The 21,745-nt window shown below is 39.8% G+C and overlaps 5 protein-coding genes across 7 annotated transcripts in view; 4 read left to right on the top strand and 1 right to left on the bottom strand.

The window, feature by feature from the left end:
- The first annotated feature begins 36 nt into the window (after positions 1–36).
- Positions 37–3,713, top strand: LOC111270840 (pyrroline-5-carboxylate reductase 3). Of its 2 annotated transcripts, XM_022851275.2 has the most exons (5): positions 37–216; positions 361–523; positions 1,231–1,469; positions 2,233–2,541; positions 3,032–3,713. In XM_022851275.2, the coding sequence occupies exons 2-5, from the start codon at positions 445–447 to the stop codon at positions 3,206–3,208; spliced, it is 804 nt and encodes a 267-aa protein (XP_022707010.1). In that variant the 5' UTR covers positions 37–216; positions 361–444; the 3' UTR covers positions 3,209–3,713. The 2 variants fall into 2 exon arrangements, with proteins under 2 accessions (XP_022707010.1, XP_022707009.1); XM_022851274.2 differs by having other exon boundaries at positions 37–523.
- A 127-nt stretch (positions 3,714–3,840) lies between these two features.
- LOC111270838 (uncharacterized) lies at positions 3,841–8,730 on the top strand. The gene is made up of 5 exons (XM_022851271.2): positions 3,841–6,021; positions 6,861–7,191; positions 7,432–7,672; positions 7,853–8,045; positions 8,476–8,730. The coding sequence occupies exons 1-5, from the start codon at positions 5,908–5,910 to the stop codon at positions 8,635–8,637; spliced, it is 1,041 nt and encodes a 346-aa protein (XP_022707006.1). The 5' UTR covers positions 3,841–5,907; the 3' UTR covers positions 8,638–8,730.
- A 369-nt stretch (positions 8,731–9,099) lies between these two features.
- LOC111270837 (proton myo-inositol cotransporter) overlaps positions 9,100–21,745 on the bottom strand; it is a 90,656-nt gene continuing 78,010 nt past the window's right edge. For both annotated transcript variants that reach the window (XM_022851269.2, XM_022851270.2), the window contains exons 11-12: positions 10,616–10,768; positions 9,100–10,340 (exon numbers count right to left, since the gene is read on the bottom strand). In XM_022851269.2, coding sequence (XP_022707004.1) covers positions 10,216–10,340; positions 10,616–10,768 — 278 coding nt within the window. In that variant the 3' untranslated portion in view covers positions 9,100–10,215. The remainder of the gene's footprint in view (positions 10,341–10,615; positions 10,769–21,745) is intronic.
- Positions 12,141–15,200, top strand: Nop10 (Nop10 ribonucleoprotein). Its single transcript, XM_086972657.1, has 2 exons — positions 12,141–12,341; positions 14,698–15,200. The coding sequence occupies exons 1-2, from the start codon at positions 12,311–12,313 to the stop codon at positions 14,859–14,861; spliced, it is 195 nt and encodes a 64-aa protein (XP_086828783.1). The 5' UTR covers positions 12,141–12,310; the 3' UTR covers positions 14,862–15,200.
- LOC111270839 (uncharacterized) lies at positions 12,360–14,598 on the top strand. The gene has a single exon (XM_022851272.2). The coding sequence runs from the start codon at positions 13,150–13,152 to the stop codon at positions 14,083–14,085; it is 936 nt and encodes a 311-aa protein (XP_022707007.1). The 5' UTR covers positions 12,360–13,149; the 3' UTR covers positions 14,086–14,598.

The following is a 21,745-nucleotide window of genomic DNA, read 5'->3' as shown; positions in this document are numbered from 1 at the left end:
TTTCCATATATTCGAAGACCTGTAGCGTTGTCGGTGCACGTTTGAAGAAAGTCGTCGAACGTGATAGGAAGCCCAGAGCATGTTCACATGTAGGAGCCTGAAGACAAAGATGTCACGCTGAAACAGCACTCAATTATTTGGTTCGCCAGCTGGTGTTCGGAAACATCTGGTTCTTCTAAGTTTAAAGAAAAGCTCATAGAACGCCATTATGTACAGGTTTGAATAGTGTAAAATATCGTATATCTAAAACATTTGCCAATATTCTTGAAATGATTTGAGGACCGATGACATTGAGAAGATATGTCACATAACCCGATCGAATACTGTGCCCGTGTTACCTGTCATATTGTGTGCTGGAAGCTTCCGAATCTAGGGTTTTAAACGGAATAGCGCCGGTATAGTTCCAAGGAATCACATGAGGCTCGGACGAACCAGTAGACAGTGATGCGTCGCATTGGATTTATTGGAGCTGGGAAAATGACCCAGGCAATTGCGACAGGAATTCTTAACTCTGTGCAAAAAGGTAACTACACCTGCTGAACGGTTGACGCTGTTAGCCTGAGATTTCATATTGGAATCATAGCGGTTATAATAAGAAATGATCGCGAACGAGGTCAGTAACCTTATTTGGTCACTTTATTAAGCCGTGCTTTTGGAATCTTCGCTTGCTAGGGCCAGACTATCGTGGCAATCAGTATAGCTAAAGTAGGTAACCTCAAAAGATAGAGGCATATCATGTGTCTTTTTATTCTAAATCGTATCAAGTTTTCATGAAACGAACAGATTTCAGCTGCCACTAACCTTAGACCGTTAAAAAGTTGCGTATACCAGGCAATAAAAACTCTAATGTAAACATCTTATATAGCAGCGTGCCGAAGAGCATAAATGAAAATGTTTCGCAACCATCCAACGTGTGCGATGTAATGATACACTAGCCTTTGGTAAAAATAATTTCGTCACTTATTATGGAAATTAGAATTTCTGGCCAAGTATTGGCTTAGATGTTTCGAGTCTTCCACTTGTACCGGCAATAGAATTAACTAGGGCTGTGTAAGGCTGCCTTGCAACTAAACCACACCCGCACCTCGTTGTTTATATGCTCCTGTATAACGGGTGAGTGCGGAAGGCAACTAAAACGAATTTCGGCACAAAGAGGAAATTTTGGTATCCTAAAGGGAAATAGCTATAAATAAATGACGATACAATTTCTGTTGTCGCATCTTTTGACAGCGAATTCGATGAAGCTTGTTGCATCCTGTCCTGACGAAGATTTTCTTAAGGAACTGCCTGCTGGATGTCGGGGTATCCGTGACAATTTAGAGGCGGTATCATCGAGCGATCTTGTTTTTCTAGCGGTGAAGCCCTGCGTCGTGCGAAATGTGCTTGACGAAGTGCGGCCTTGCATTAAGCCTGGAACCCACACCGTTATATCCATCGCAGCCGGCGTTACGCTCAAAAGCATTAGTGAAGTGAGTGCATGTTAGATAACTGATATTAAACACTTTATTTCCACAGAATACTTGCCAAGCCTGCGTATGTGTCTTTATCAGACGCTACTTGCTCTACCTGGCATACACTCAGAGATAAATCAAGCTCTTTTCAATGTACTGCCACTTAATCTACGCAGCCGGTTCCTGCCCGCTACGTACTCAAGGACTCGTGATATGTTCCCATGAACCTTACAATGCTCCTAAAAGATTACAAAAAACCCTGAGGTAAACATTTTCGACATGCGTTGTGTCCATACGATGACGCAGGTGTCGTCGTCGTCAGGTAGTGAAACTGGCTGATACTTATCCCGTGCTTCTGAGCACAATAAAAGTACAGGCGCAAACAGGGCAGCGGATATAAACTCGTACACAAAGGTTCTATCCATGATATTAGCTATTCAACGGCTTGGCAAACAAAGAAAAGATTTTTCTTTTGAGAGGGAAAATGTTGCTGGTAAATCATCAATGCGTATGGCGCGCCTGCGAGCTTGTGGCTTGTTTGGTAGCGTCCAAGGAGACTTCGGCATAGGAAGTCGCAAGGTATTCCAGGCCGGAAGGACCAAAGGGTTTTGCAAGATTTTTCTACAGTGATTATATATACCGACATAAGTTAAGTCTCAAGTCACTAAAAATTTTACGGGTTTTATTTTTTTTTCATAAGCATAAATTGATCTGAGGTCCAAATATTTAAGTCACTTTAGATTGTTGGTAGAGTTATATAATTTTAAGTTGACTTTTTCAGCGCCTTCCTAGGGGCACCCGCGTGATTCGCGCCATGCCCAATATTACATCGTTGGCGTTGGAGGGTACTACAGTGTACTTCAGTAATGATGAGTCGGAAAAGGTGGATCAGTTAATTAGAGACACCCTTGGACTCGTGTCACCCTTTTGTGAAAGAGTTGCGAGTGAAGAGCTTCTTGATGCAGCCACAGCTGTAGCGGGGAGTGGGCCGGCCTTCGTTCTTCTCGTGGTGGAAGCTCTCGCCGACGCAGCCGTTCGTAGTGGATTTGCAAGAGGAATTGCCATACGAATTGCCACGCAAACAGTCCTGGTATACAACAGAGCGTCAGAGCCATATGGATTTTGCAAAAAGATCGAAAAAATACATAAAGACATTTTCAAACAATCAAATATCACCTTAAATAACTAATATTAAATACTACGGTGATGGTTGAAGCACTAGTGAGGTTGGTATCACAAGCCAATTTTGCGTAAGCCGCATGTTCGAATTTGGACGGTCATACAGTGCATGAATACTGTAACGTCCTGCCCGCACTTTTACGGTTCACGCAGTAGTATCCAAAAAAGACTTCAGAGCTGAAAGTTGCCAGGTTTCGAAAGCCCAAAAAAATTGCTATCAACCATCATATTCTATTATGAAGCTTAACATAGCATAAACTATCGTATACAGTCTGTGGCTGTCACGAGACGTGAAAAAGTCATACGGTTTTAAGAAAATCACAATTTTGCTCATACTGTAGAAATCAAGCAAGTAATCTAACATATATAGAAACCTAATATCGATCGTCTCATTTATTTAGGGGGCGGCAGCCCTATGTCGACACACTGGACTGCATCCTGCGTTACTACGTGATGCAGTGACCTCCCCTGGGGGTACCACTGCAGAAGGACTATTGGCGCTTGAAAAATTTGCTGTTCGCGCTGCGTTCCTGGACGCGGTCCAGAAAGCTATTAAGCGCAGTAATGAACTGCGTTAGGATTGCGTGCACAAATAGCGTTCTGTTATACCAACCTAAATTACCCGATGCGTGATTTTCAGTGTTATCATCGACTCATTCTACTTTGTCTTTGATCAACTCTGGCTCGATCGAGGTCAAGGCGTTATTTATATAAATAATAAGTTTTTTCCTCATACCGAAATGTTACAAGTGTAATACACAGATTAAACATAATCTGTAAAACATGAACATAGAAAATGCGTTTAATGAAGTCAGGTAGTTCAGGCTGTGTGGAGTCGGCAGTCGTAAGCTTGTGTCATTACGAAGCTCAAACGGAACGATGTTATGCTTTCATTGAGCGCCTCAGAACGAGACATGTGCATCGTTTCTATAGAAGCACCTTGAAGAATCTGAACGACGCCTGCGGAGATTCATCAGAGATTGTCTCACTCAAAGAGTACGAGACACGAGTCGGAAGAAGGTATCACTTCAAAAACGACACAAGCTAAATAAACTATTTAATTCGTTTATGGTTCGATAATTATTCACGACTTGTTCTCTCCGTATAGGTACATTCAGGATCCTTGAATAACGAAAGACTACCACAAATTAGCCAGTCCACTTATAAAAGCTAAAAATCTTACTTTCTGAACCCGATCACAAAGGCATTGTCCTGAATCTACCAAAAGCCAGTGTAATCCGTAGAGTTTGTCCCTTTGATGATGATGCAGTGGTAAAATGTTTACGTAATAAACTTAGGGGTACCTAGGTGCAAAATCGAACGTAGGCAAATACACTTCATTTCATGATACGGAATCAGTAATCTAAAGCAATGCCTAATAACAATATTGGACATAAAACTCTATTTGATTTAAAAAAAACAACCTGTTATTAGTAACACTAGTACATTTGATAGAACATTTATTCATTTATGCAAATAAAGAAAAAAGATATTCAATGCGGTTTACAAAAGGCTTTTCAGGCCCAGATCGCCATCTAATGCCTAGTAGCTGTTTACCTTTTTTCATGTCATTGTGGGGGACTCGATCATGTGACCTAGACACTATTATAATAGCTAGCGCTTGCTCCGTGATGGTGATCGGGTCGAGATTTGGTTTCAGATGCACTATGAGACATGAAGACAGGAACGTGAAGCTCTGAATCCTCTGGTCCTCGCAACGAGTGGATACATACAAAAGAGATGTAATGGACTTTATTTTAGTCTATCGGACGGGGTTTAGGGGACGTTGCACAGTAGAAGAGAAGGAGTAGTGGCATGTGTAGGAAAATCAGAAATGGGGACATCATCTGAAGCTGCTGGCGAATTAACCGGATATCAGAGAGCGAGTCTTCGTTCATCAAACTGGCATTGTTGTCACAATTGACTAGTCTACGTACAAAACTGTGCGATTTTTCGATCCACTACATCCGTTCATTACTTATAAAATTAAAAGAAAAACTCGTGTGTTTTTTTCTACACTGAAAATACACACTAAAATTGTTTTCCCGCCTAAATTATCTAAAAAAAAGTTCAGAGATTTAATAAGATCTAGGTATTTGTCAAGCTAGAGTCCACGTCCATAGAAAACATGAAGCTACCAATGCAACTCTCATGCACTTTCTGAGTTCTTCATTCAGAGGTCGACATTTTCTTATTTAGTAGAACTATTGAAGACCAACTATATCCGGTCTTTTCGCCACTTTCGACTTCATACTGCTTTTAACATAGGCAGGGAGGGACTCAATGGGATCCCCGCGATGAAAATCTCTTTCGATCATCTCTCTCGTCCGAATTGGTCCCCCAGCTTCGCTGCTGCTAAGGACGCTCTTCGATCACCTTCCTGTCGAGTCGGAGACCTTTCCTTGGTTTTCACACACCCTCTCTATTCCGGTTATTCTCTAACACGCGCTCCTCAATTTTCCTGCTATCGTTTCTTATCCGACTGTCAGCGCCGAATTACTTTATTTCTGTTTCTCGCCGTCGTTGTCACTATGTGCTTGTGGGTTCGTCTCGCGCCGCTGTGGGACGCCTCTACAGCAGCTTTCATATCCCTGAAATCCACTTTGTAGCCCCACTGGAGCCGTGTGTCCTGGACGCCAATGAGGCCGACGCCGAGCGCCAGTCAACTCGCGGCGAACGAACCACCAATAGCCCGGCGATGACAGCTGGCGCTGCTAGCTCACAACGACTTCATTAGCTGCAATCTCTAAGACTCCGACAAAGACCCGGACTCCACGGGAGCGCTAGCATAGAGTTGCCACTCAGACGGAGCGCCCTGACAGAGCGACGCAGGCAGTGCTCCCGTCGACCGCACTTCGTGTGCGGCAGTTTAACGACGACATCATCGAATGGCGAGCACACGATTCGGGCCTATAGTCAAGCGAAACGTGATATCTTCGCGAAGTCGATAACGACTTACTTAGAGGCTAAGACAAAAAGCCAAGAGGCAGTTGCACCATTACATTCGCGACAAAGACTATTTACCGTCATCAATACCGATATTATTCTGTCACTGGAATAACGTTGTGTGCATTTAATGTGTGTTAAATTTTTGTTAAATTAAATGTGTATGATTTTTGCATCGAAGAACGCAGTGATTATGGTGTGCTTAAAGGGTTCACCTATTCGCTTGAGGAGGATAAATGCTATGTGAGAAAAAAAAACGTTAGCAAAATAAAAGAAGTACGAATGAAATCTATAGACGACGTTGTTTTCATGCTACGAGGACGTTGTCGTAATGAAACCGTCGAAGCTCCTCCTGATACAGGTGGATTCGGATGGAACAACGTTTTACCACTGCAAATTTTGTGACTACAGAAGCAAGAATCATACCAACGCCAAGGTGCATCAGGTATGTTACCTAGCCACCTTTATAAGGGTTTCTAGCCTGATAACCTATTCAATAAAAATCTATTCGGCAGGCATGACGTCTTAAGAGCGCATTCACTGTTGATGATGATCGGATCTTAAACGTAACTACATTAAATACTCTGTTATAAGTTTTTAACGTAATAACATTGTTATGCCCCTAGCAAAGGCGGCTCCGTATAGTCATAAGTTTGTGGTCGTTCTTCAAATGTCGACCTGTAATTTTACAACCATGCATTGACTCAAAACGCTAAATAAAAAACGCAAACTAACCCTTCAGCTGGCCTTTATAAGTCCTTAAGACTCATGCCCAGGACCAAGTTCTTAAGAGATTGAAGTCCGTTTATGCTTTTTTTACCTTTCACTGAGCGATATGATATGAATTATTTTACATACGTTTCGTGAACGCTGCAATTAACTTTTTTTCAACACAATACAATATATATAATATATATATATATTGTATTGTTTTGTATATATAATAAGTGAACATATAGCTACGAGAAAAGTTTATTTAAGCATAAAATATCTTCTGAACAAGAAAAATAATCCTATCCATAACGCTATCTGTTTACAGTTTGAAAAAGCTATTCATTCCTAAGTAAAACGTCATGTTTCCCTCATCGAAGGTCAGAGTGAATCGTATGCCAAATTAACTGTGATTCATACGACAAATGATATGATGATTTGTATGGAATTGTTGTCCTAGGCGATATGCAACAAACTTTCGATACTGATGAATATTATAGACCAGGCGAAATTTTCCTGCAATCACGAGCATTAATTTCATCCAATTCAATTTTCTCTTGTTAATGGCTATAGCGCATTCACTCAAACCACCGACCACACGCGTGTGATTCCTGTCAGTACGCTTCCAACTCGGCATCCAACCTGAAAAAGCATCTCCTTCAACACACGAACGTAACTTTCACATGCACCCACTGCTCATACGCCACCAAATCAAAGCAATATCTAAAGAAGCACATGAAATCGCATACAGCCACTCGTCCTTCGCTAAGTTCCCCAACAAACATTGTTTCCTCAAACGATAACTGCGGCGCAATTAAAAACAATAATAATAATAACAACCATATTGTTGATGTTTTCTGGTGTGCTCTCTGCCACCTTTACGAAGTGCCCGAACGCGTCGAAGGTACGTAAGTTATACGATACCAGATGAACTAGCAACAATATGAGACTTGTAGAAATAGGCAGTATGATTTCAGTTTTATCAAACATTGTCAATTTACGATCGAGTGAAGTCGAAACGAGGCACTGGCCTTTGTTTCATTTCCTATGCCACGCAAATATTGTATTGTAATTATTGAATTTTAGCTATCGCGTGCGTGACTCAATTCTGAACTTGTGGATGGATTTCTTTTTTCGCCAATAGATCACCTCTGTTCAGGCAGACACTTATCGATGTTGTCGAAATTCCCACATCGATGTGGACAATGTGAAGCGGGTTTCTTTGAAAGTACAAGTCTGAATATTCATCGACAAGTGGCTCATCCTTCGGAATCAATCTCGGTCGGGAGCGCTACTTCGGGATCTCTGTGTTTGACCAGGTCTCTTCATTGTCCTCGCTGCAGCTTTTCTACTATATCGTCAATTCTGCTTGAGGCACACGAAAGGTTGGTTTCGGCTCATGTCTTGATTTAGACATAGCTCAGTTACCGAAATGTATATATCACTGATTCGTTTATTGTTTATTTCCCGTAACAGGCTGCTCACACCTATTGTTGTGTAGAGTTGCCCGACCTTGCAGGCAGTATTAGCGCAACGTTGACGTTGTTCGTTTTCTCCTATTCCAGCGTGATTCACGGAACATCTCCGTCGTTCGCATGCGACTGGTGCGGTCAGAAATTCCTACTCGAGGCGAGTCAACGAGAACATGTCCTTCAACGCCTTCTGCTTCAAACAGTCGAGCGACGCGCGCGATTGGCGTGCTCGTTCTGTCTCAAAGTATTTCAGCACAAAGATGTCGTCCGAAAACACGAGGCTGAGGTACTTCACCAAGCAGCGCTATTTTTTCGAGACGGTTTCCTTGCTGTGCCAAATGTATCGAGCATTCGGAAGCATGGGTAAAAAAAGGCTTACTAAATTATAGACGTTTTTTTATTAACAAGAAAAAACACTGCATATTTTAGAGGACATTTTTCATTCGTCTCCTAAGAATGATGCGTGTATCAGAGATATTCAGAAGCACGATAAGTATAGCACCGCTTGACAGGGAAGTACGATACGATGTCTTTTACTGTGGTAGATACTTGTATATATATATATATATATGAACTTTATGAATAAATGACAACTGAAGGCATATTATGTGAGTATATATTATTGACTCGCATTGTGCTTATAGGTCATATCGAGAAACTTTCTAAAAATATATATATACACACAATATAAACAGTATTTGTGTATACAATTGTAGGAACATTCCGAGATTTCGAGTGCAGACCGCATCCGCTGCTGTGTATGTCGACGGATCTTTCGAACGAAAAAATCACATCGGGAGCATTTCTGTAGAAAACGAAACCATGAGGAGCCCCCACTGCACTGCACAGCTCCGACTGTTTCATCTACAGGGAGATAATTTGAATAAAGTTTAGGAAAAATCTGATACCAGTACAATATGAGTCTCTGTAGCCACTGTTTGAGTATTTATAAAATTATGAAAATGTGTAGATATGATGATGTCTTTATTATAGATATTACGAAAGAAACAATCGAAAAACGCATTAATTGCCCTATGTTGACATAGGTACCCTAATCAAGCGGTTTGGCTACACATTGTAATATTGAAGTCATGGAAGCTCTATATATGGTTCAGTTTACGATTGGCGTTCGTGATGTGAACGCACACGTGAGATTGTACATATAACGTGAAGTAAGTGTCATGCTGAATTCGTAAGCGACATTCCATGCAAAAAAAAAAATAAAACACTTCATCCAGTTTTAAGTCCTAATAAGTGAGGGTCATGTATTAACTAGGAGAAATTACGAGTATTTACCAGTTCTAAACTCAGTGTGATTTATATTAAATACACAAATATGGTTACTTCAAATAACATCAATAGATATTTATTTCAACCATAGCATCATATCACTATTAACTCTGTTAAGAGATGCAATCACTTGAAAATTTCACGGCAATCTTGAGATCAAGTTATTGATTGCAACACCGTAAATGTACTTTTTTTTGGAACAATTACAATTAGATGCTTCTGTCACGTTTCGGGTACTAGAGAAACGGAGAAGTATAGATTAACACTTCTCCTTATCAAAAGTTAGTAAAAGAGCAGCTTCCTCAAAGATTTGCCCACGAGGCTTAAAGTCATCATCATTCACTGAAATTATTAAGCGTTGTTGCATGGCTGAGCGGAATGCGTACCTCGGCGTAAATAGAATGGTCATAGATTACTGTTTGATCCAAGCAAATACAGATATGTAGTCCCTATCTAAGCAAGGACGCGCCCTGGCCGTACAGTCTTTTTACTTTCCTTTGCAGTCTCGTCAGGTCTAGTAGTATATTTCCAACTGCCGGTGAGAGCATGCGAGCTCGATCAGTTGGTCTCTTATCGCCATAGATAAGTAAGAATGTACGTTAACAGGTCTCAAAAGTGTAGGACAAGACGTCCAAAAGTCATAATTCCGTTAAGTTGCAGCGACGCTTGCTCTGTTACGTCTTGTATAGTACTAAACGCAGCCCAATTTATCGAAACCTTATTTTGGTATTAGTTCCATTTAACCTTCGGCAAATCAAAAGGCAAACAAACCACGTCTGATCCCCTCGTCTCATGTGATTTAGTACCGCTGTGCACAAAAAAATACTGTATGTTGTCATATAATCTTTCCGTTATTTGGAAAGAAAGTAAGCTTTATAAATGAAGAGCTAGAATAAAGTAGCGTTAGAGTATATACATCCGCTGTAATACAGATATTATCAGAATATATATATATATATATATATATACCAGACGAAGGTAAAGTGAAAAGAAGAGCTAAGCAACTCCGTCCAGCTCTGGTCTGCGTTTCACTAAAAAATAGAGAAAACCATTCAAAGAGGTGTTGATCATTCTATTTCGCGAAATCTTAGTGAAGATTTAAAGCCGTGTTGGAAAAATTTTCCATTTTTCATAGCGCCGTTTTAGTGCATTGTAGCAGATCATACTCAGTGTACTGGTGTGATAGCCTTCCTGCCGACATCTTCCAGGGACAAGCCCTTCGTTTCCGGTTGAAGGTAGTAGAAAAAGATGAAGCCACTAATCGTGAAGCACATATACATGAAGAACACGCCTGCAAGAGTATTGTTAAAATCATTATTGACTGGTTAAATTCAATAGAATTTTCTTAGGCGACGGTGTCGATATATTCGAGGTGTAACGTCAATTAGCGCCGACAAGTATGACCACGATAGTAATGCGAACCATTTAGTTCGGCCTTGCGTCTGTAACAATCAATATGTCATCACCGTGACTGTATTAGAATAGTGACTGTGAATTAGTGAGAATCACTGTGAAATAAAGGTTATTATCAGTTTTTCATACATCGTCATGTGGGTATTGGTTTACCGTGTTGGGTGAGGGCCTCAGCCAGGGTGAGGAACGTCAACGAGATAACAAGATTAAATAACCAATTGAACGCTGTTGCTATTGAAAAACACGTAGAGCGGCACCACAGCGGGAATAGTTCGCTGTTCACGGTCCATGGCATTGGGCCCATGCCTAAAAAAGGTAACAAGGCGTCCCTATTAGCGTCTGAACGTTTCTGTGGTTTGCTTTATAGAATTATTCAGTTTAATATCAGCTTAGCATGAACGCCTATACAAACATTCTCCCAGCCACAGGTACACCCAGTAAAAAATTTTAGTTGCCATATTTCCGAAAAAAACCACACTCAATTAAAGGCTGACTAATAATAGTATTAATGGAGTACCGTACAGAGAATTCAAATAAAAGGCCTGCTTATAACACTGCACAGAGCGAACTTAGTAGAGTGACATAGTGCTCATAACAGCAAACTGCATTTGTAGCCTTGAGCTTAGCTTTCATAGGATGCTAATGCTATGCAGACCGTTTTCTAGTAGTCCACGCTCGAATCAGCCCACTCCAATGATAAAACCAATGTCACTTGATAATATCGATACTTCCAGATTTGCTTTAGCCTGTGTAAATGGCACGTCAGAACGGGTCGTTGATTCACGGGTACCTATTACTAAAAACGAATCCGATTGCGTGTACCACTTTCGAGCTCTCATCGTTACTATGTCGTTTATATATAACACGTATAGGAAAATAAATGTTTATGGGACTCTCCACTTTGAGGTTAGTTAACCTAGCTGTACGCATAAAACAACAACGCTTTATATAAACGGAAAGACCGTGCGGGCTGGAACCTCCCAGCTCTTTTATGCATAGATATTTTCTTGAAGGTAATCGCAATGAAATTTTTCGGAAAGGAGAGAGGTAAAGCCTTATGCACTAAAGGTAAGCGTGAGTTTTCACTACTCATTGAAATCAGAAACAACATCGCCAATAAGCCTAATTATAACCAGCTTCCTTTATTTATAAGCTACTTACTAAAAAGGATCGTTCGTTTGGTACTTAGAAATCATTATTTTACATATATTCTGCCAAAAAGGCATCTATTGAAAAAAGTGTTTCAATTACACACTACGCGGCGATTACTCTGGGCATTCAAATAATCACATATAGGTAATAATACGTATATAATAGATATTCGAATTTTTCTAGCATCTACTGTTTTCAATTTGTGGCGCTATATTGAAACTAACTATGGGTGTCCTATAATTATCATAGAAACGAGGAGGTCATATATTGAACACGTTTAGAATTTTTGCTTTTTTATATATATATATATATATTTCTGTGTAAAACACGTAGGACTAATTTCTACAATTGTGCATAATTTTATGCAGTAGCTCATTTATAATATCAATGCGAAAATAGTAACAATAGTATTAGTAACGCCAGCGGTTTCAAATCGATTTGAACTTTCGCGCGCTTCTACCGCGAGGACCTTCTTTCTCGTTGTAGGTAATCCTCGGCTGTTTAACCGCCTCTCCACTCGTGGTAAACTTAATAAATGCGTTCATCCGTCAGCTCGTGTTGTTTGCAGCGTTGTCCCGAACATAAAAACAGCAATCGTATCGTTTGTTTCCCAGCATCTAACTCCTAGTCAACGTGTTGCCAAATCGGTTCTATTTATTTTCTCGGCTGTTTCGCGAGCGGCATCAGCAAATAAAAATGCGACTTCGCTTCTACCTAGATGCTCAAGGTGAGTAGCTGATGAAGTGGTGGTTTACTGAATCGTCACTGCTTATAGTTCGGTAGACATGTAGATTTACTTTTGTCTGTATGTATATTCCTCAGCCGTGATCTTTTCAACTTAGACCACACAAATCTCTCAAGAGAGAGCGCGATGATCATCGAGCAGTACATGTTCTCGATAGTTCTGCGGCGTGTGGTGGTTCGGCGAGGAGAGATGTGAAACTGGGCAGTGATGCCGCGAATTCTCATGTTCACATACTTAAATCTTTTACGTTGAATGTGTTCCTAATTTTTTTTGAACAATCTTCTCTATCTTCCATTTTATTCAATCCTATGTCAGTTGCACCTGTCCCGCGAGTACCTTCATCAACCGTACTTACCTTCATTTTAATTTATATGTATACACATATATATGCAACCCATATGTGTGCTCTATCTAGAAAGACTCGTATAGTTCGTCTGCAGTAATTTGTCGGTTGCCCCGCATCTCTCTTCCCTATGCGTATTCGTATTGATACCCACGCTGACGGAACATGCTCATCGCGTTCCAGGTGTCGACCTGTAACGTGCGCTGTAACAAGTCAGACTCGGCAGGCTATTCTATCAGCCGTATCTGAGTTCGGGGATACCACTCTATCTACACGTCTAACAACACGTTCAGTACTACGCACTGTGCACTCATGTACGCGGAGAACATATGGACAATTTGCACGTCTAGCGCTGTTGTTCCATATTCGTGAATGGCCGTTTGCTTTGAGCGAACTTTCATCTTTTAGGAACACAAGTACAGATACAAACATATACAAATAGCAGCCATGGCCTTTTCGGTCCTCCAAAAGAAAGACAATGCGCACGGCGATGCTATTTGGGCCTGTACGTGGGTCAAGTCATCAACTACTAATGAGGATCTGGTTATAACTGGTAGCCTTGATGATTCGGTCAAGGTTTGGACCTGGGACGAAGATAAGCAACTTCAGCTGAAGCACACGTTGGAAGGTCACTGCCTTGGCGTTAATTCGGTTGCCGCCAACCGAGAGGGAACTCTCTTGGCAACCAATGCGTTGGACGCTACTGTCAAATTCTGGGATCTTGAAAGCGGCGAAGAAACGAACGTTATGGAGTCGCATGAACACCACGCGTGGAAAGTCACGTTTTCGCCTGATTCACGCCTAATTGCCATCGGCACACAGCAACGTAAGGTTTCGCTTTACGAGGTAGAGACCCGCAAGGTTGTCGGCGAGTTGGATACAACCGGCAAATACATCATGGCATTGGCGTTTTCGCCCGATGGCAAGTACCTTGCAACGGCGTCGATAGATGGGCCTATCAACATATTCGATCTGCAGACGTCGGCTTTGTTAACTACACTCGACGGCCACGCGATGCCTGTTCGAGGGCTGGCCTTCTCGCCGGACTCGTCGGTGCTCGTCACAGCGTCAGACGACAAACACGTAAAAGTCTATGAGGTTGGCAAGCTCGACCAAAGTGCTACAGATGTCCACCTCGTTACCACCCTATACGGCCATGGCAGCTGGGTCGTGGATGTTGCGTTTGCACCTGATGGCAAACGTTTCGCCACTTGCTCGGCCGATAACACCGTCAAAGTTTGGGATCTGGCGGCTCGTGAATGTGTACACACATTTTCGGCCCACTCGCTACAGGTAGCAGCGGCCTCGTACAACCCGAACGGGAGTCGGCTTGTCAGCGTCTCTGATGACCGTAGTATGGTGGTCTATAACACGCCTGTTTAGGCAGCTAGATTGGCTGAACTACTCCTCAAAAGCGAAGATGCTAAATCGTGTTAATTGACTCTGGCGAACGCCTTTATTAGATATCATTTCAATCCACATCACTATAATGATTATATACACAAATAGAAGAAAACATGAGATGAGACTAAGTTATACGGGTAGAAAAAAGACAGATGTTAAAAAGTCCAATAGTAATCTGTTTGAACCTGCGAAGAAATTAATGCGCGGGAAGGCGTACACAATGCATGTACAAATACTGTATTATAAAATTTCATTGGTAGCCAGTCATACGATTGGAACTTAGCTTTTTCTTCAGTCATCGCATGTGTTTTTTTCATTTATTTAAGTAGTTTGCATTCTAAAGTTAAAAGGATTACGTGTGAGATCAAACATTATATTAATACGTCCACGTAATTCGATCATGACATATAAGAGTTATAAAGAGATTGAGATGGAATTAACAAATGAGATAATAATGAAACAAATAAAAAGTATATTTGTCATTAAACGAAATCATTGTATTATCTTTAAAGACAAGTAAATTAAAGCGGCGGGCCTAAAGGCTGAAGTAAAAGATGTAGAAGTAATAACGTCTAACAATTGAATTGGCAGGCGAGCGCGTCTACACGTTCCAACAGCATGACCCGCAAGGGAAACCCACGAAAAGTGCTCATCCAGCTCGGTTCTCACCTGATGATAAGTACTCGGAGCAGAGGGTTCTGTGCAAAAAGCGCTTTGGACTTCTGCCGACTCAACAGCCTGCTCCGATTTATTAGAAGGATAAAAACATTTACGCAGTACCGTGTATATAAGAAAAAAACTATCTGTCTGTGTGAATGTTAGATTGGTTCCGCAAATAAACTACTTCGGTTGTAGCTTCGGTCACCAACGGAAGCAATTATTGGGAGGACATGGTATGGTCTATATTTTAAACAATGCATGCTAAATAGTATGCATATACTGAAGAGAAGCTCCGTTGACCAGTGCCGCCAGCGTGATGTACGCAAAAACAAAAACATTTGGACGGCTTGCTGTTATGAACTAACGTTATGACATGACTAATATTTTTGACTTGTTGATGGACTGGAAAAATAAAAGGTGCCAAGATTGTTCTAGGTAGCGCCGTTACTTCAAATAGTAAAAAGCGATAACGTAGTTTTGATAAGGAACTTGTATCTACACAAACAGCTCCTGGTAAAATCGCTTTAGTCAATTAGCGAGCGTTAAAAATTTTACTATATAGTTCGAATCTGTCTCACCGTTATAGTAACCGGAATGACTCGTTAAATCTACACAAACCAAGTCTAGATACAAAACAAGATAGTATTTAAAAAAAGCAAAAATTCGAGAACGACCAATAGGTATCGCCGTAATCTGTTGGATTATAGAATGAATGATTGTTCGATAACAAAAAAAAAGGGCACGTTGGTCTTATCATTTCTGGTTCAATGCAGCCTTTGCAAATGCTAAAGGACGTTCCAATTAGAACATCTGTGTTGAAAGGACAATAAATTATTTGGATGTTATAGTGCGATACCTAGCTTGCGTCCTTGACTTTTTATGTGAAAATATTTTGCACATGGCGTAGCCACATGAATTGATTAAGAATACAAAACTATTCGCCCTACGCATAACATTCGTAAGGAAATAATAAATATTAACTGATAAAATAGTCAACTTTAACGTAGAAACTCCGAAGGATTTGGAGGTTGGAGAACCTTTTGCTAACAACGACAGCGATGGCTCTTCGTCTCGCTTATTTTCACTCTTACCTAACGATAGCTTAATAGTAATATTCAATCGGTTTCAACTAAATATAAAGCTATTAATTTCTTAGGCATGGAATGGATAAAAGTTATTGTATTTTAGAGCCAAAAACGTTTTTGCTTTCAGGAAGGTAAGGAGTGAAAACTTAAAACAGATTATTTATACTAATGCGCAGTTTGTGTTACATCTTTTATATAGTTAGTTAAACTTTTTTTGCGAGTTAGTGAATAGAACTAGAGTTGTATAGACTACGGAGATAATTTCATTGAGATCGCGTAGAATCTGAGATAACAAAATTTATGGCTTATATTTAAAATAGATTACATGTCCACATGAAAAAGAAATTTTTCTAATTGTGCCATACACTATGAGTTATTGTGTGGTACCTGCGGATCTGTAGTAACAATAGTCGGCGTCCGTAAGGAACCAAAGGAGTCAAGAAAACACATTTCCAAGTATTATTCCTCACGGCCGCTGCCAGCAGGACAAAACAACAAAAAATAAAGACTAACAGATTTAGATATTCTTGACAGCGCTGTAATGCGGCTTCATTCACTAGATGGTCATGTTTTCTGGTAACTATCAGAAGTTAATGAGAGATTACACTTACTAAATTGGTTTTGATGTGACTAGAAGGGAGGACTTGATAAATACTTCGCTACTCCACGTGTTAGATACAGGTTCCTCCCATTGCACAGAATTTTTTTATATTGTTCAATCAGTTATTATATCAAATAGGGTACTCACAAGCTTGTAGTTAGAGCAACCTCGGGCTCCTTTCTCCTCTAGACTCGTCCTAAGCTAAATAAAACTTCTTAGGCGATCACCTGATATTAGCTAAACGCTATACAATTCAATTTACAACACATTAATAGCTATGATGCAGCAAGTTGACGAAGCAACCAGATTTGTCAAAATTCTGTGATGTTCGATGCCACACAACTCATGTGTGAACACTAAAATTTATGTCCTACGGATATTAAGGTATATAGCAGACTTAGTAGTTGCCTCACATACGAAAACGCTTTTGTTAGAAATAACCTCACATATTTCGAAAACTTCCATGTAAGATTGAGAATGATGGTGTGCTTTTCATCAGAAACAAGACAACCAGTGAAACTGACCTACTCATACGCTGTTCGACAAACTGTTGCACCCACTGAAGGCGTCAGATGAAAACATGTACGTATAAGTAAAGCATAATCGAGTGAATATATTATATTAAAAAAGCGACAAAATGACGATTTGGTGCCGTCATTTCATGGTAGCATTGTTCATTCAGGACTTCATGTCTATTATAAGCATTTGCTAAAAATATGATTTATATATTCTTTCTTGGTTTCGAATTGTCGTATTAATCTCGGTTTTCTTTTAAAGTCAAAAGTGTCTATTAGGTAGATAACTCGATTTTGATGTCATATAAGTAGATCACCGTAATACTACTTTATCAATAATGAGCGTTTGAAGGAGCTCATAAGCCCTTACTAAGAGAAAACATTCGCAAGCGACTCATAGTAAGCGGGGATAATTTCACCAATAATTAAGCTTATTTACACATAAATCGTTTATTGTTATACCCTAACATTGAATATGTTAATACCTTTCATAGCAGTTGCCTCTATGGGATTACCGCTATTGTGGACTCATGAGGAGCAAAACTGCCCATGTCATTTAATCTTAAGGTCACCTCTTGACACATATAACTGCTGGCGTGTCTGCTTGGATACCATCATTATAGGCCCGCTGTCACTAACAATACTTGCTAGTTTATGCCCCCACTAGGCTCATCGAAGGAGTAGTATGATGACTTCATATGTAACGCTTTAGCGATTGAGAGGGTTTCAAGCAGCAGTGGCGTTTGGTGTGGAACCCGTGACCTGTTGCAAGCTTAGCTTATATATTAGTAAGTTCACAGAACGTCACAGGTTTTAAAGTTGTACGTGCCCTGCTATAAAATAGTGCTTTCAGAATAACTGACATCTTGTCACTGCACCCTAAACGTGCGACGTATAATACGTTGCAGAAAGCATGTGGCAAGCATAGAAAATAATGGCAATAAATTAATCTGTGGCTCGATAAACGACGGCACGGTACGATAATTTAGATTTTACTCTCAGCCATAAACTCACCAACGTCATATAGAAAAGCTTCCTTAGTGCTCTTACGAAAGGACTGATGTTGTATAAACACTGTCCTATTGCTGTCGTATTGTGGATGAAATATGTCATTATTTGCAAGACAAAATAAAAAACAAAAAAAATCTATTATGTGAAGCAAGCAATGGCCTTTCTTTGACTGAGCAAAATTTAGAGAAGATTGGCGTTTTGCTTATGGAACTCATAATGCTTGAGGATGCCAATTCAGCAAGTTTCTTGTAATATGTGAATAGAAAGTTAATAAGTCTGAAAGATGTTGAGGCTGCCCTTATCAGCCTATCACTAAATCGACAACTTACTAAAAGGCACGAGACAGATTGCTTAGAGACCTGTAATCTTTATAAGAACTTAAACATTCGATATTAGTACTATATAGACACTGTAGGGAAGGACTGAACAACTCACGTGTCACAGTTTGTGCCCTTGCCAAGTTATTGCTGATACCACATCAGTTGCACTATTGTGCATGCGTTATGTGCGATTATTGTAACAAAACCTCGTGAGTGAGATCTTGGTTTTTGGATTTCTCTATGTATGACGCTAGTGTGCCAATAATACGCAGCATGGTTGTGATGCCCAAAATAGCAGTGTTGTAAATAACACGGTCCATATTTTCGCAGGGCTAGTAGTTTCACAAGGTGAGCTGTCTACATGGATAGTTGCAAACTGTTGGCTTCGTTGGACACAAGAACATCTAGTCAACATGTTTTGCTACAGTGGTGAGACACTATATGACTGTAAGGTAAATGAAATGCAGAAATGACCTAGAAAGAATACGGCTGAACAGTAGTCTTATATAAATTAGGTGGCTGTATGTGTTCTGTAATTATACCACATTGTTTGTACATTGTAAGAGTTGTACATGCGAAAATAGTTGTGCAGAATTCTGATTACAATAAATGTAAGCAAGAGAACCATGAGACGGTAATGTTGTTTTCTCTTTTATAGGGAGACAGTGTGCACGAATGCGGTCCTCAGAACAGTGCCAAAAACGTGATTGCTTTAAAATAGTACACTTGACAATAGAGTAGGCGGATCCGAACGGAATTTACCATATGTCTCTGGTACTAGATATTTTAAAAAAATACAACAAGTTGATTAAAGCATAAAAAAGTAATCGAAAGAAAGCAATACACATTAACAAACTTTGAAAACTAAGGGTTGCCTCGGAATGTTTGCGATTGCTAATCCTTGAAGCGGCGTGAGACGCTTACTAATTATTGGATAATGGAAGTGACGAAGTAAACGCGGTTCCAACCCAAACTAAACGCCGGCTCTTCGAACAGGGAGACAGATATCCACACAAGAACAAACGACAATATCATGACTCAGACGGAGCCAACTTTGCAATTAGCCCATACCCCTTTCTGTAGTTGTTTTTAGAAATTACATCATTGCTGCTTTTTTGTTATCGATAGGACGAAGAAAATAAGACCTTAAACATAATTAGAAACATTATTAGAAGAAAAGGAGTAACCCTTCGGCAATATTTTTAGAAAATATGAGCTATTATATTAGCAAATACGTAATACGTAATAGCATTGTTGTGCGGAAAACAAAACACTCGATAGATACTAATAATAACAGTAATATGGAGGTAGTTTTAATTCTGATATAGATTAAATCCGGATATGGGATTGTAGAAGCTGGTCTTGCCAAGAAGCTTAAGGAACATTTCATAGCGTATATTTCAATGCAGAGTCTGAAGCGATGATATCCTACAAATACACTGTTATTTTTTTGTATGTATCTAATCCAACTTATTCTCGAACCAACATTCCAATACTGCGAGGCTATAGATGTATGTAATTTTTATCAAAACTTGCAAAAGTTAATTTCTGTACTTAGTAATAGCAGTTATGTACTGGCAAAACGCAAATTAGACACATTTCATCCATCAAATATTATAGAGCTTCATAATCAAACGCCGAGATAAAGGTAATTGAGCCAAAAGGATAGTATTGGGATTTTTTGTTTCTACACCGCCATTGTACGGGGTTGGGCTGACGGCCAATGGAGTGTAACGTTACCTATAATTTTTGCACCAAAGTCTGCCCAGTTCTGTAAGCCAAATAGTGGATCGAAACCTAATCACCTTTTTTTTTGTTGAACGAATGTGTACGTTTGTTTTTTGTGTAATTCTAAAAGTGACGAGATTCGCATCTGACCATCGGTGATCAGTGATATCCGACATAAACACGCCATCAACAAAAAAAAAAAAACAAAGACTAAATTAGTTCATTGTGGCAGTGTGATGGGTTAATTAGCTCTCGTTAATCGTTTTCTCTAGAATAGTCGTAAAAAATACCTGAGATAAACCACGATGGTGTGCTGCTTATGAAATGACAGAACTGTTGTCTCAGACACGTTCTTAGTGATCGGTTTATATTGATCGAAGACTGCCTTGACCGATATACAATTGGCGATATAGAGGTAGCGCCATCTGGATTAGCTGATTAGGTACAGGTCTGACTGATTACTCGGTTTAGCAAATAATTAGGCACTAATTGGCTAATTTTGCAGTTTCTCACTGGTGTTATATACTCTGCACCTGAGAGCATGATCAAGTGGTACTTGTCGCTGTAACTAAGTAAATCGGTCCGCAAATTCCTAGTTTCGTAGGTAGGAACGTCTACTTTTATCGGACAGGTTCATATTTGAGCGCCTTGAAACAAAAACATTCCGTGTGTCGAATATAAGCTACGGCATTATTATTTTACTATAACTTTTCCCCATATTCAACATATGGAGATCATATTGCTTAATTAATTATTACATCTTAATTAAGCGCGAAGCTTAGAGAACTATTTTAATACTGTTGTCCATCAATTTTTCAGCTATGACGCCACGCTACCTACCAGTCTAAGAATTTTCAAAAATCCGTTAAAATGACAATTTTTCCGCTTTTTCTAAGAATAGCAAAATCGAATCATTTGAAACACCAGAATGTCACTTAAAAAAAATATCGACATTCGAACATATGGGGTCATACATTGAGGGACTGCAGCGTTTGCGGGTATCGTGTTCAGTAAGGAAGCTTCCGCGTTCTTTTATCGTAGGAAAGATCGTAGGAAAATCGTATCTATCGATCATAGGAAAAGAAATAGTGGCAGAACTGGCAAAGGTAATCGCGCAATTATAGTAAATTTGATCGTACATCGTTAGAGTAAACTATTTCGCGCTTAAATAAGAAGATAACATTTTGTCTATGGAGCACGGGCCTAGTTCACTCGTAGACTCATATCCCATTTCCCATTAGACTAAGACAGATCCAGAAAATTAAATGTTGAGGGGTAGAAGAAAAATGCCAATGTTACTCATGTAGAAGTTGTGAATGAATCGGTTGTAAGTGGAACGATCAGTAGCATTCGAAGCCACCATAACGAGCTAGAATGATCTATTTGTTCTATTAAAGCGATCATTGTCATCGATATACGAATTTTTTCGTAGCTATTGACATTAAACTGCAGTGATGTAATAACAATAAATATACTAAACTCCGCGATTTTAATCGAGTAATTAACGTTAACGCAACGAGGTGTTATTTTACGATGAACGTCGTCGAAAAATTGCTTAGCTGTATCTAGCATTCGTTGTGTGAGACGCATTAAGTACGAAGCATGAATAGATGAAGAACGAAGCGTTGTTCTTCAACGAGCATTATTTGGGCCAATATTGCAACTAATTTATGTCGGACCGTCTTGTTCAATTCGACACAGATAAGCTTAATATGATAC

Source organism: Varroa jacobsoni, unplaced genomic scaffold (genome assembly GCF_002532875.2).
Source record: "Varroa jacobsoni isolate VJ856 unplaced genomic scaffold, vjacob_1.0 contig00135, whole genome shotgun sequence".
Taxonomy (NCBI): Eukaryota; Metazoa; Arthropoda; class Arachnida; order Mesostigmata; family Varroidae; genus Varroa; species Varroa jacobsoni.
This window is presented reverse-complemented; position numbering and strand designations above follow the sequence as displayed.

What these genes read in the sequence shown, in the direction of transcription:
- LOC111270840 (XM_022851275.2), top strand. Translation starts at nt 445, where the DNA reads ATGCGTCGCATTGGATTTATTGGAGCTGGGAAAATGACCCAGGCAATT. An exon ending in TCTTAACTCTGTGCAAAAAG is followed by an intron (nt 524 to 1,230) that starts GTAACTACACCT and finishes ATCTTTTGACAG; the next exon opens with CGAATTCGATGAAGCTTGTT. An exon ending in CGCTCAAAAGCATTAGTGAA is followed by an intron (nt 1,470 to 2,232) that starts GTGAGTGCATGT and finishes TGACTTTTTCAG; the next exon opens with CGCCTTCCTAGGGGCACCCG.
- LOC111270838 (XM_022851271.2), top strand. Translation starts at nt 5,908, where the DNA reads ATGAAACCGTCGAAGCTCCTCCTGATACAGGTGGATTCGGATGGAACA. An exon ending in AGTGCCCGAACGCGTCGAAG is followed by an intron (nt 7,192 to 7,431) that starts GTACGTAAGTTA and finishes TTTCGCCAATAG; the next exon opens with ATCACCTCTGTTCAGGCAGA. An exon ending in TCCGAAAACACGAGGCTGAG is followed by an intron (nt 8,046 to 8,475) that starts GTACTTCACCAA and finishes ATACAATTGTAG; the next exon opens with GAACATTCCGAGATTTCGAG.
- Nop10 (XM_086972657.1), top strand. Translation starts at nt 12,311, where the DNA reads ATGCGACTTCGCTTCTACCTAGATGCTCAAG. An exon ending in CTTCTACCTAGATGCTCAAG is followed by an intron (nt 12,342 to 14,697) that starts GTGAGTAGCTGA and finishes TTGAATTGGCAG; the next exon opens with GCGAGCGCGTCTACACGTTC.
- LOC111270839 (XM_022851272.2), top strand. Translation starts at nt 13,150, where the DNA reads ATGGCCTTTTCGGTCCTCCAAAAGAAAGACAATGCGCACGGCGATGCT.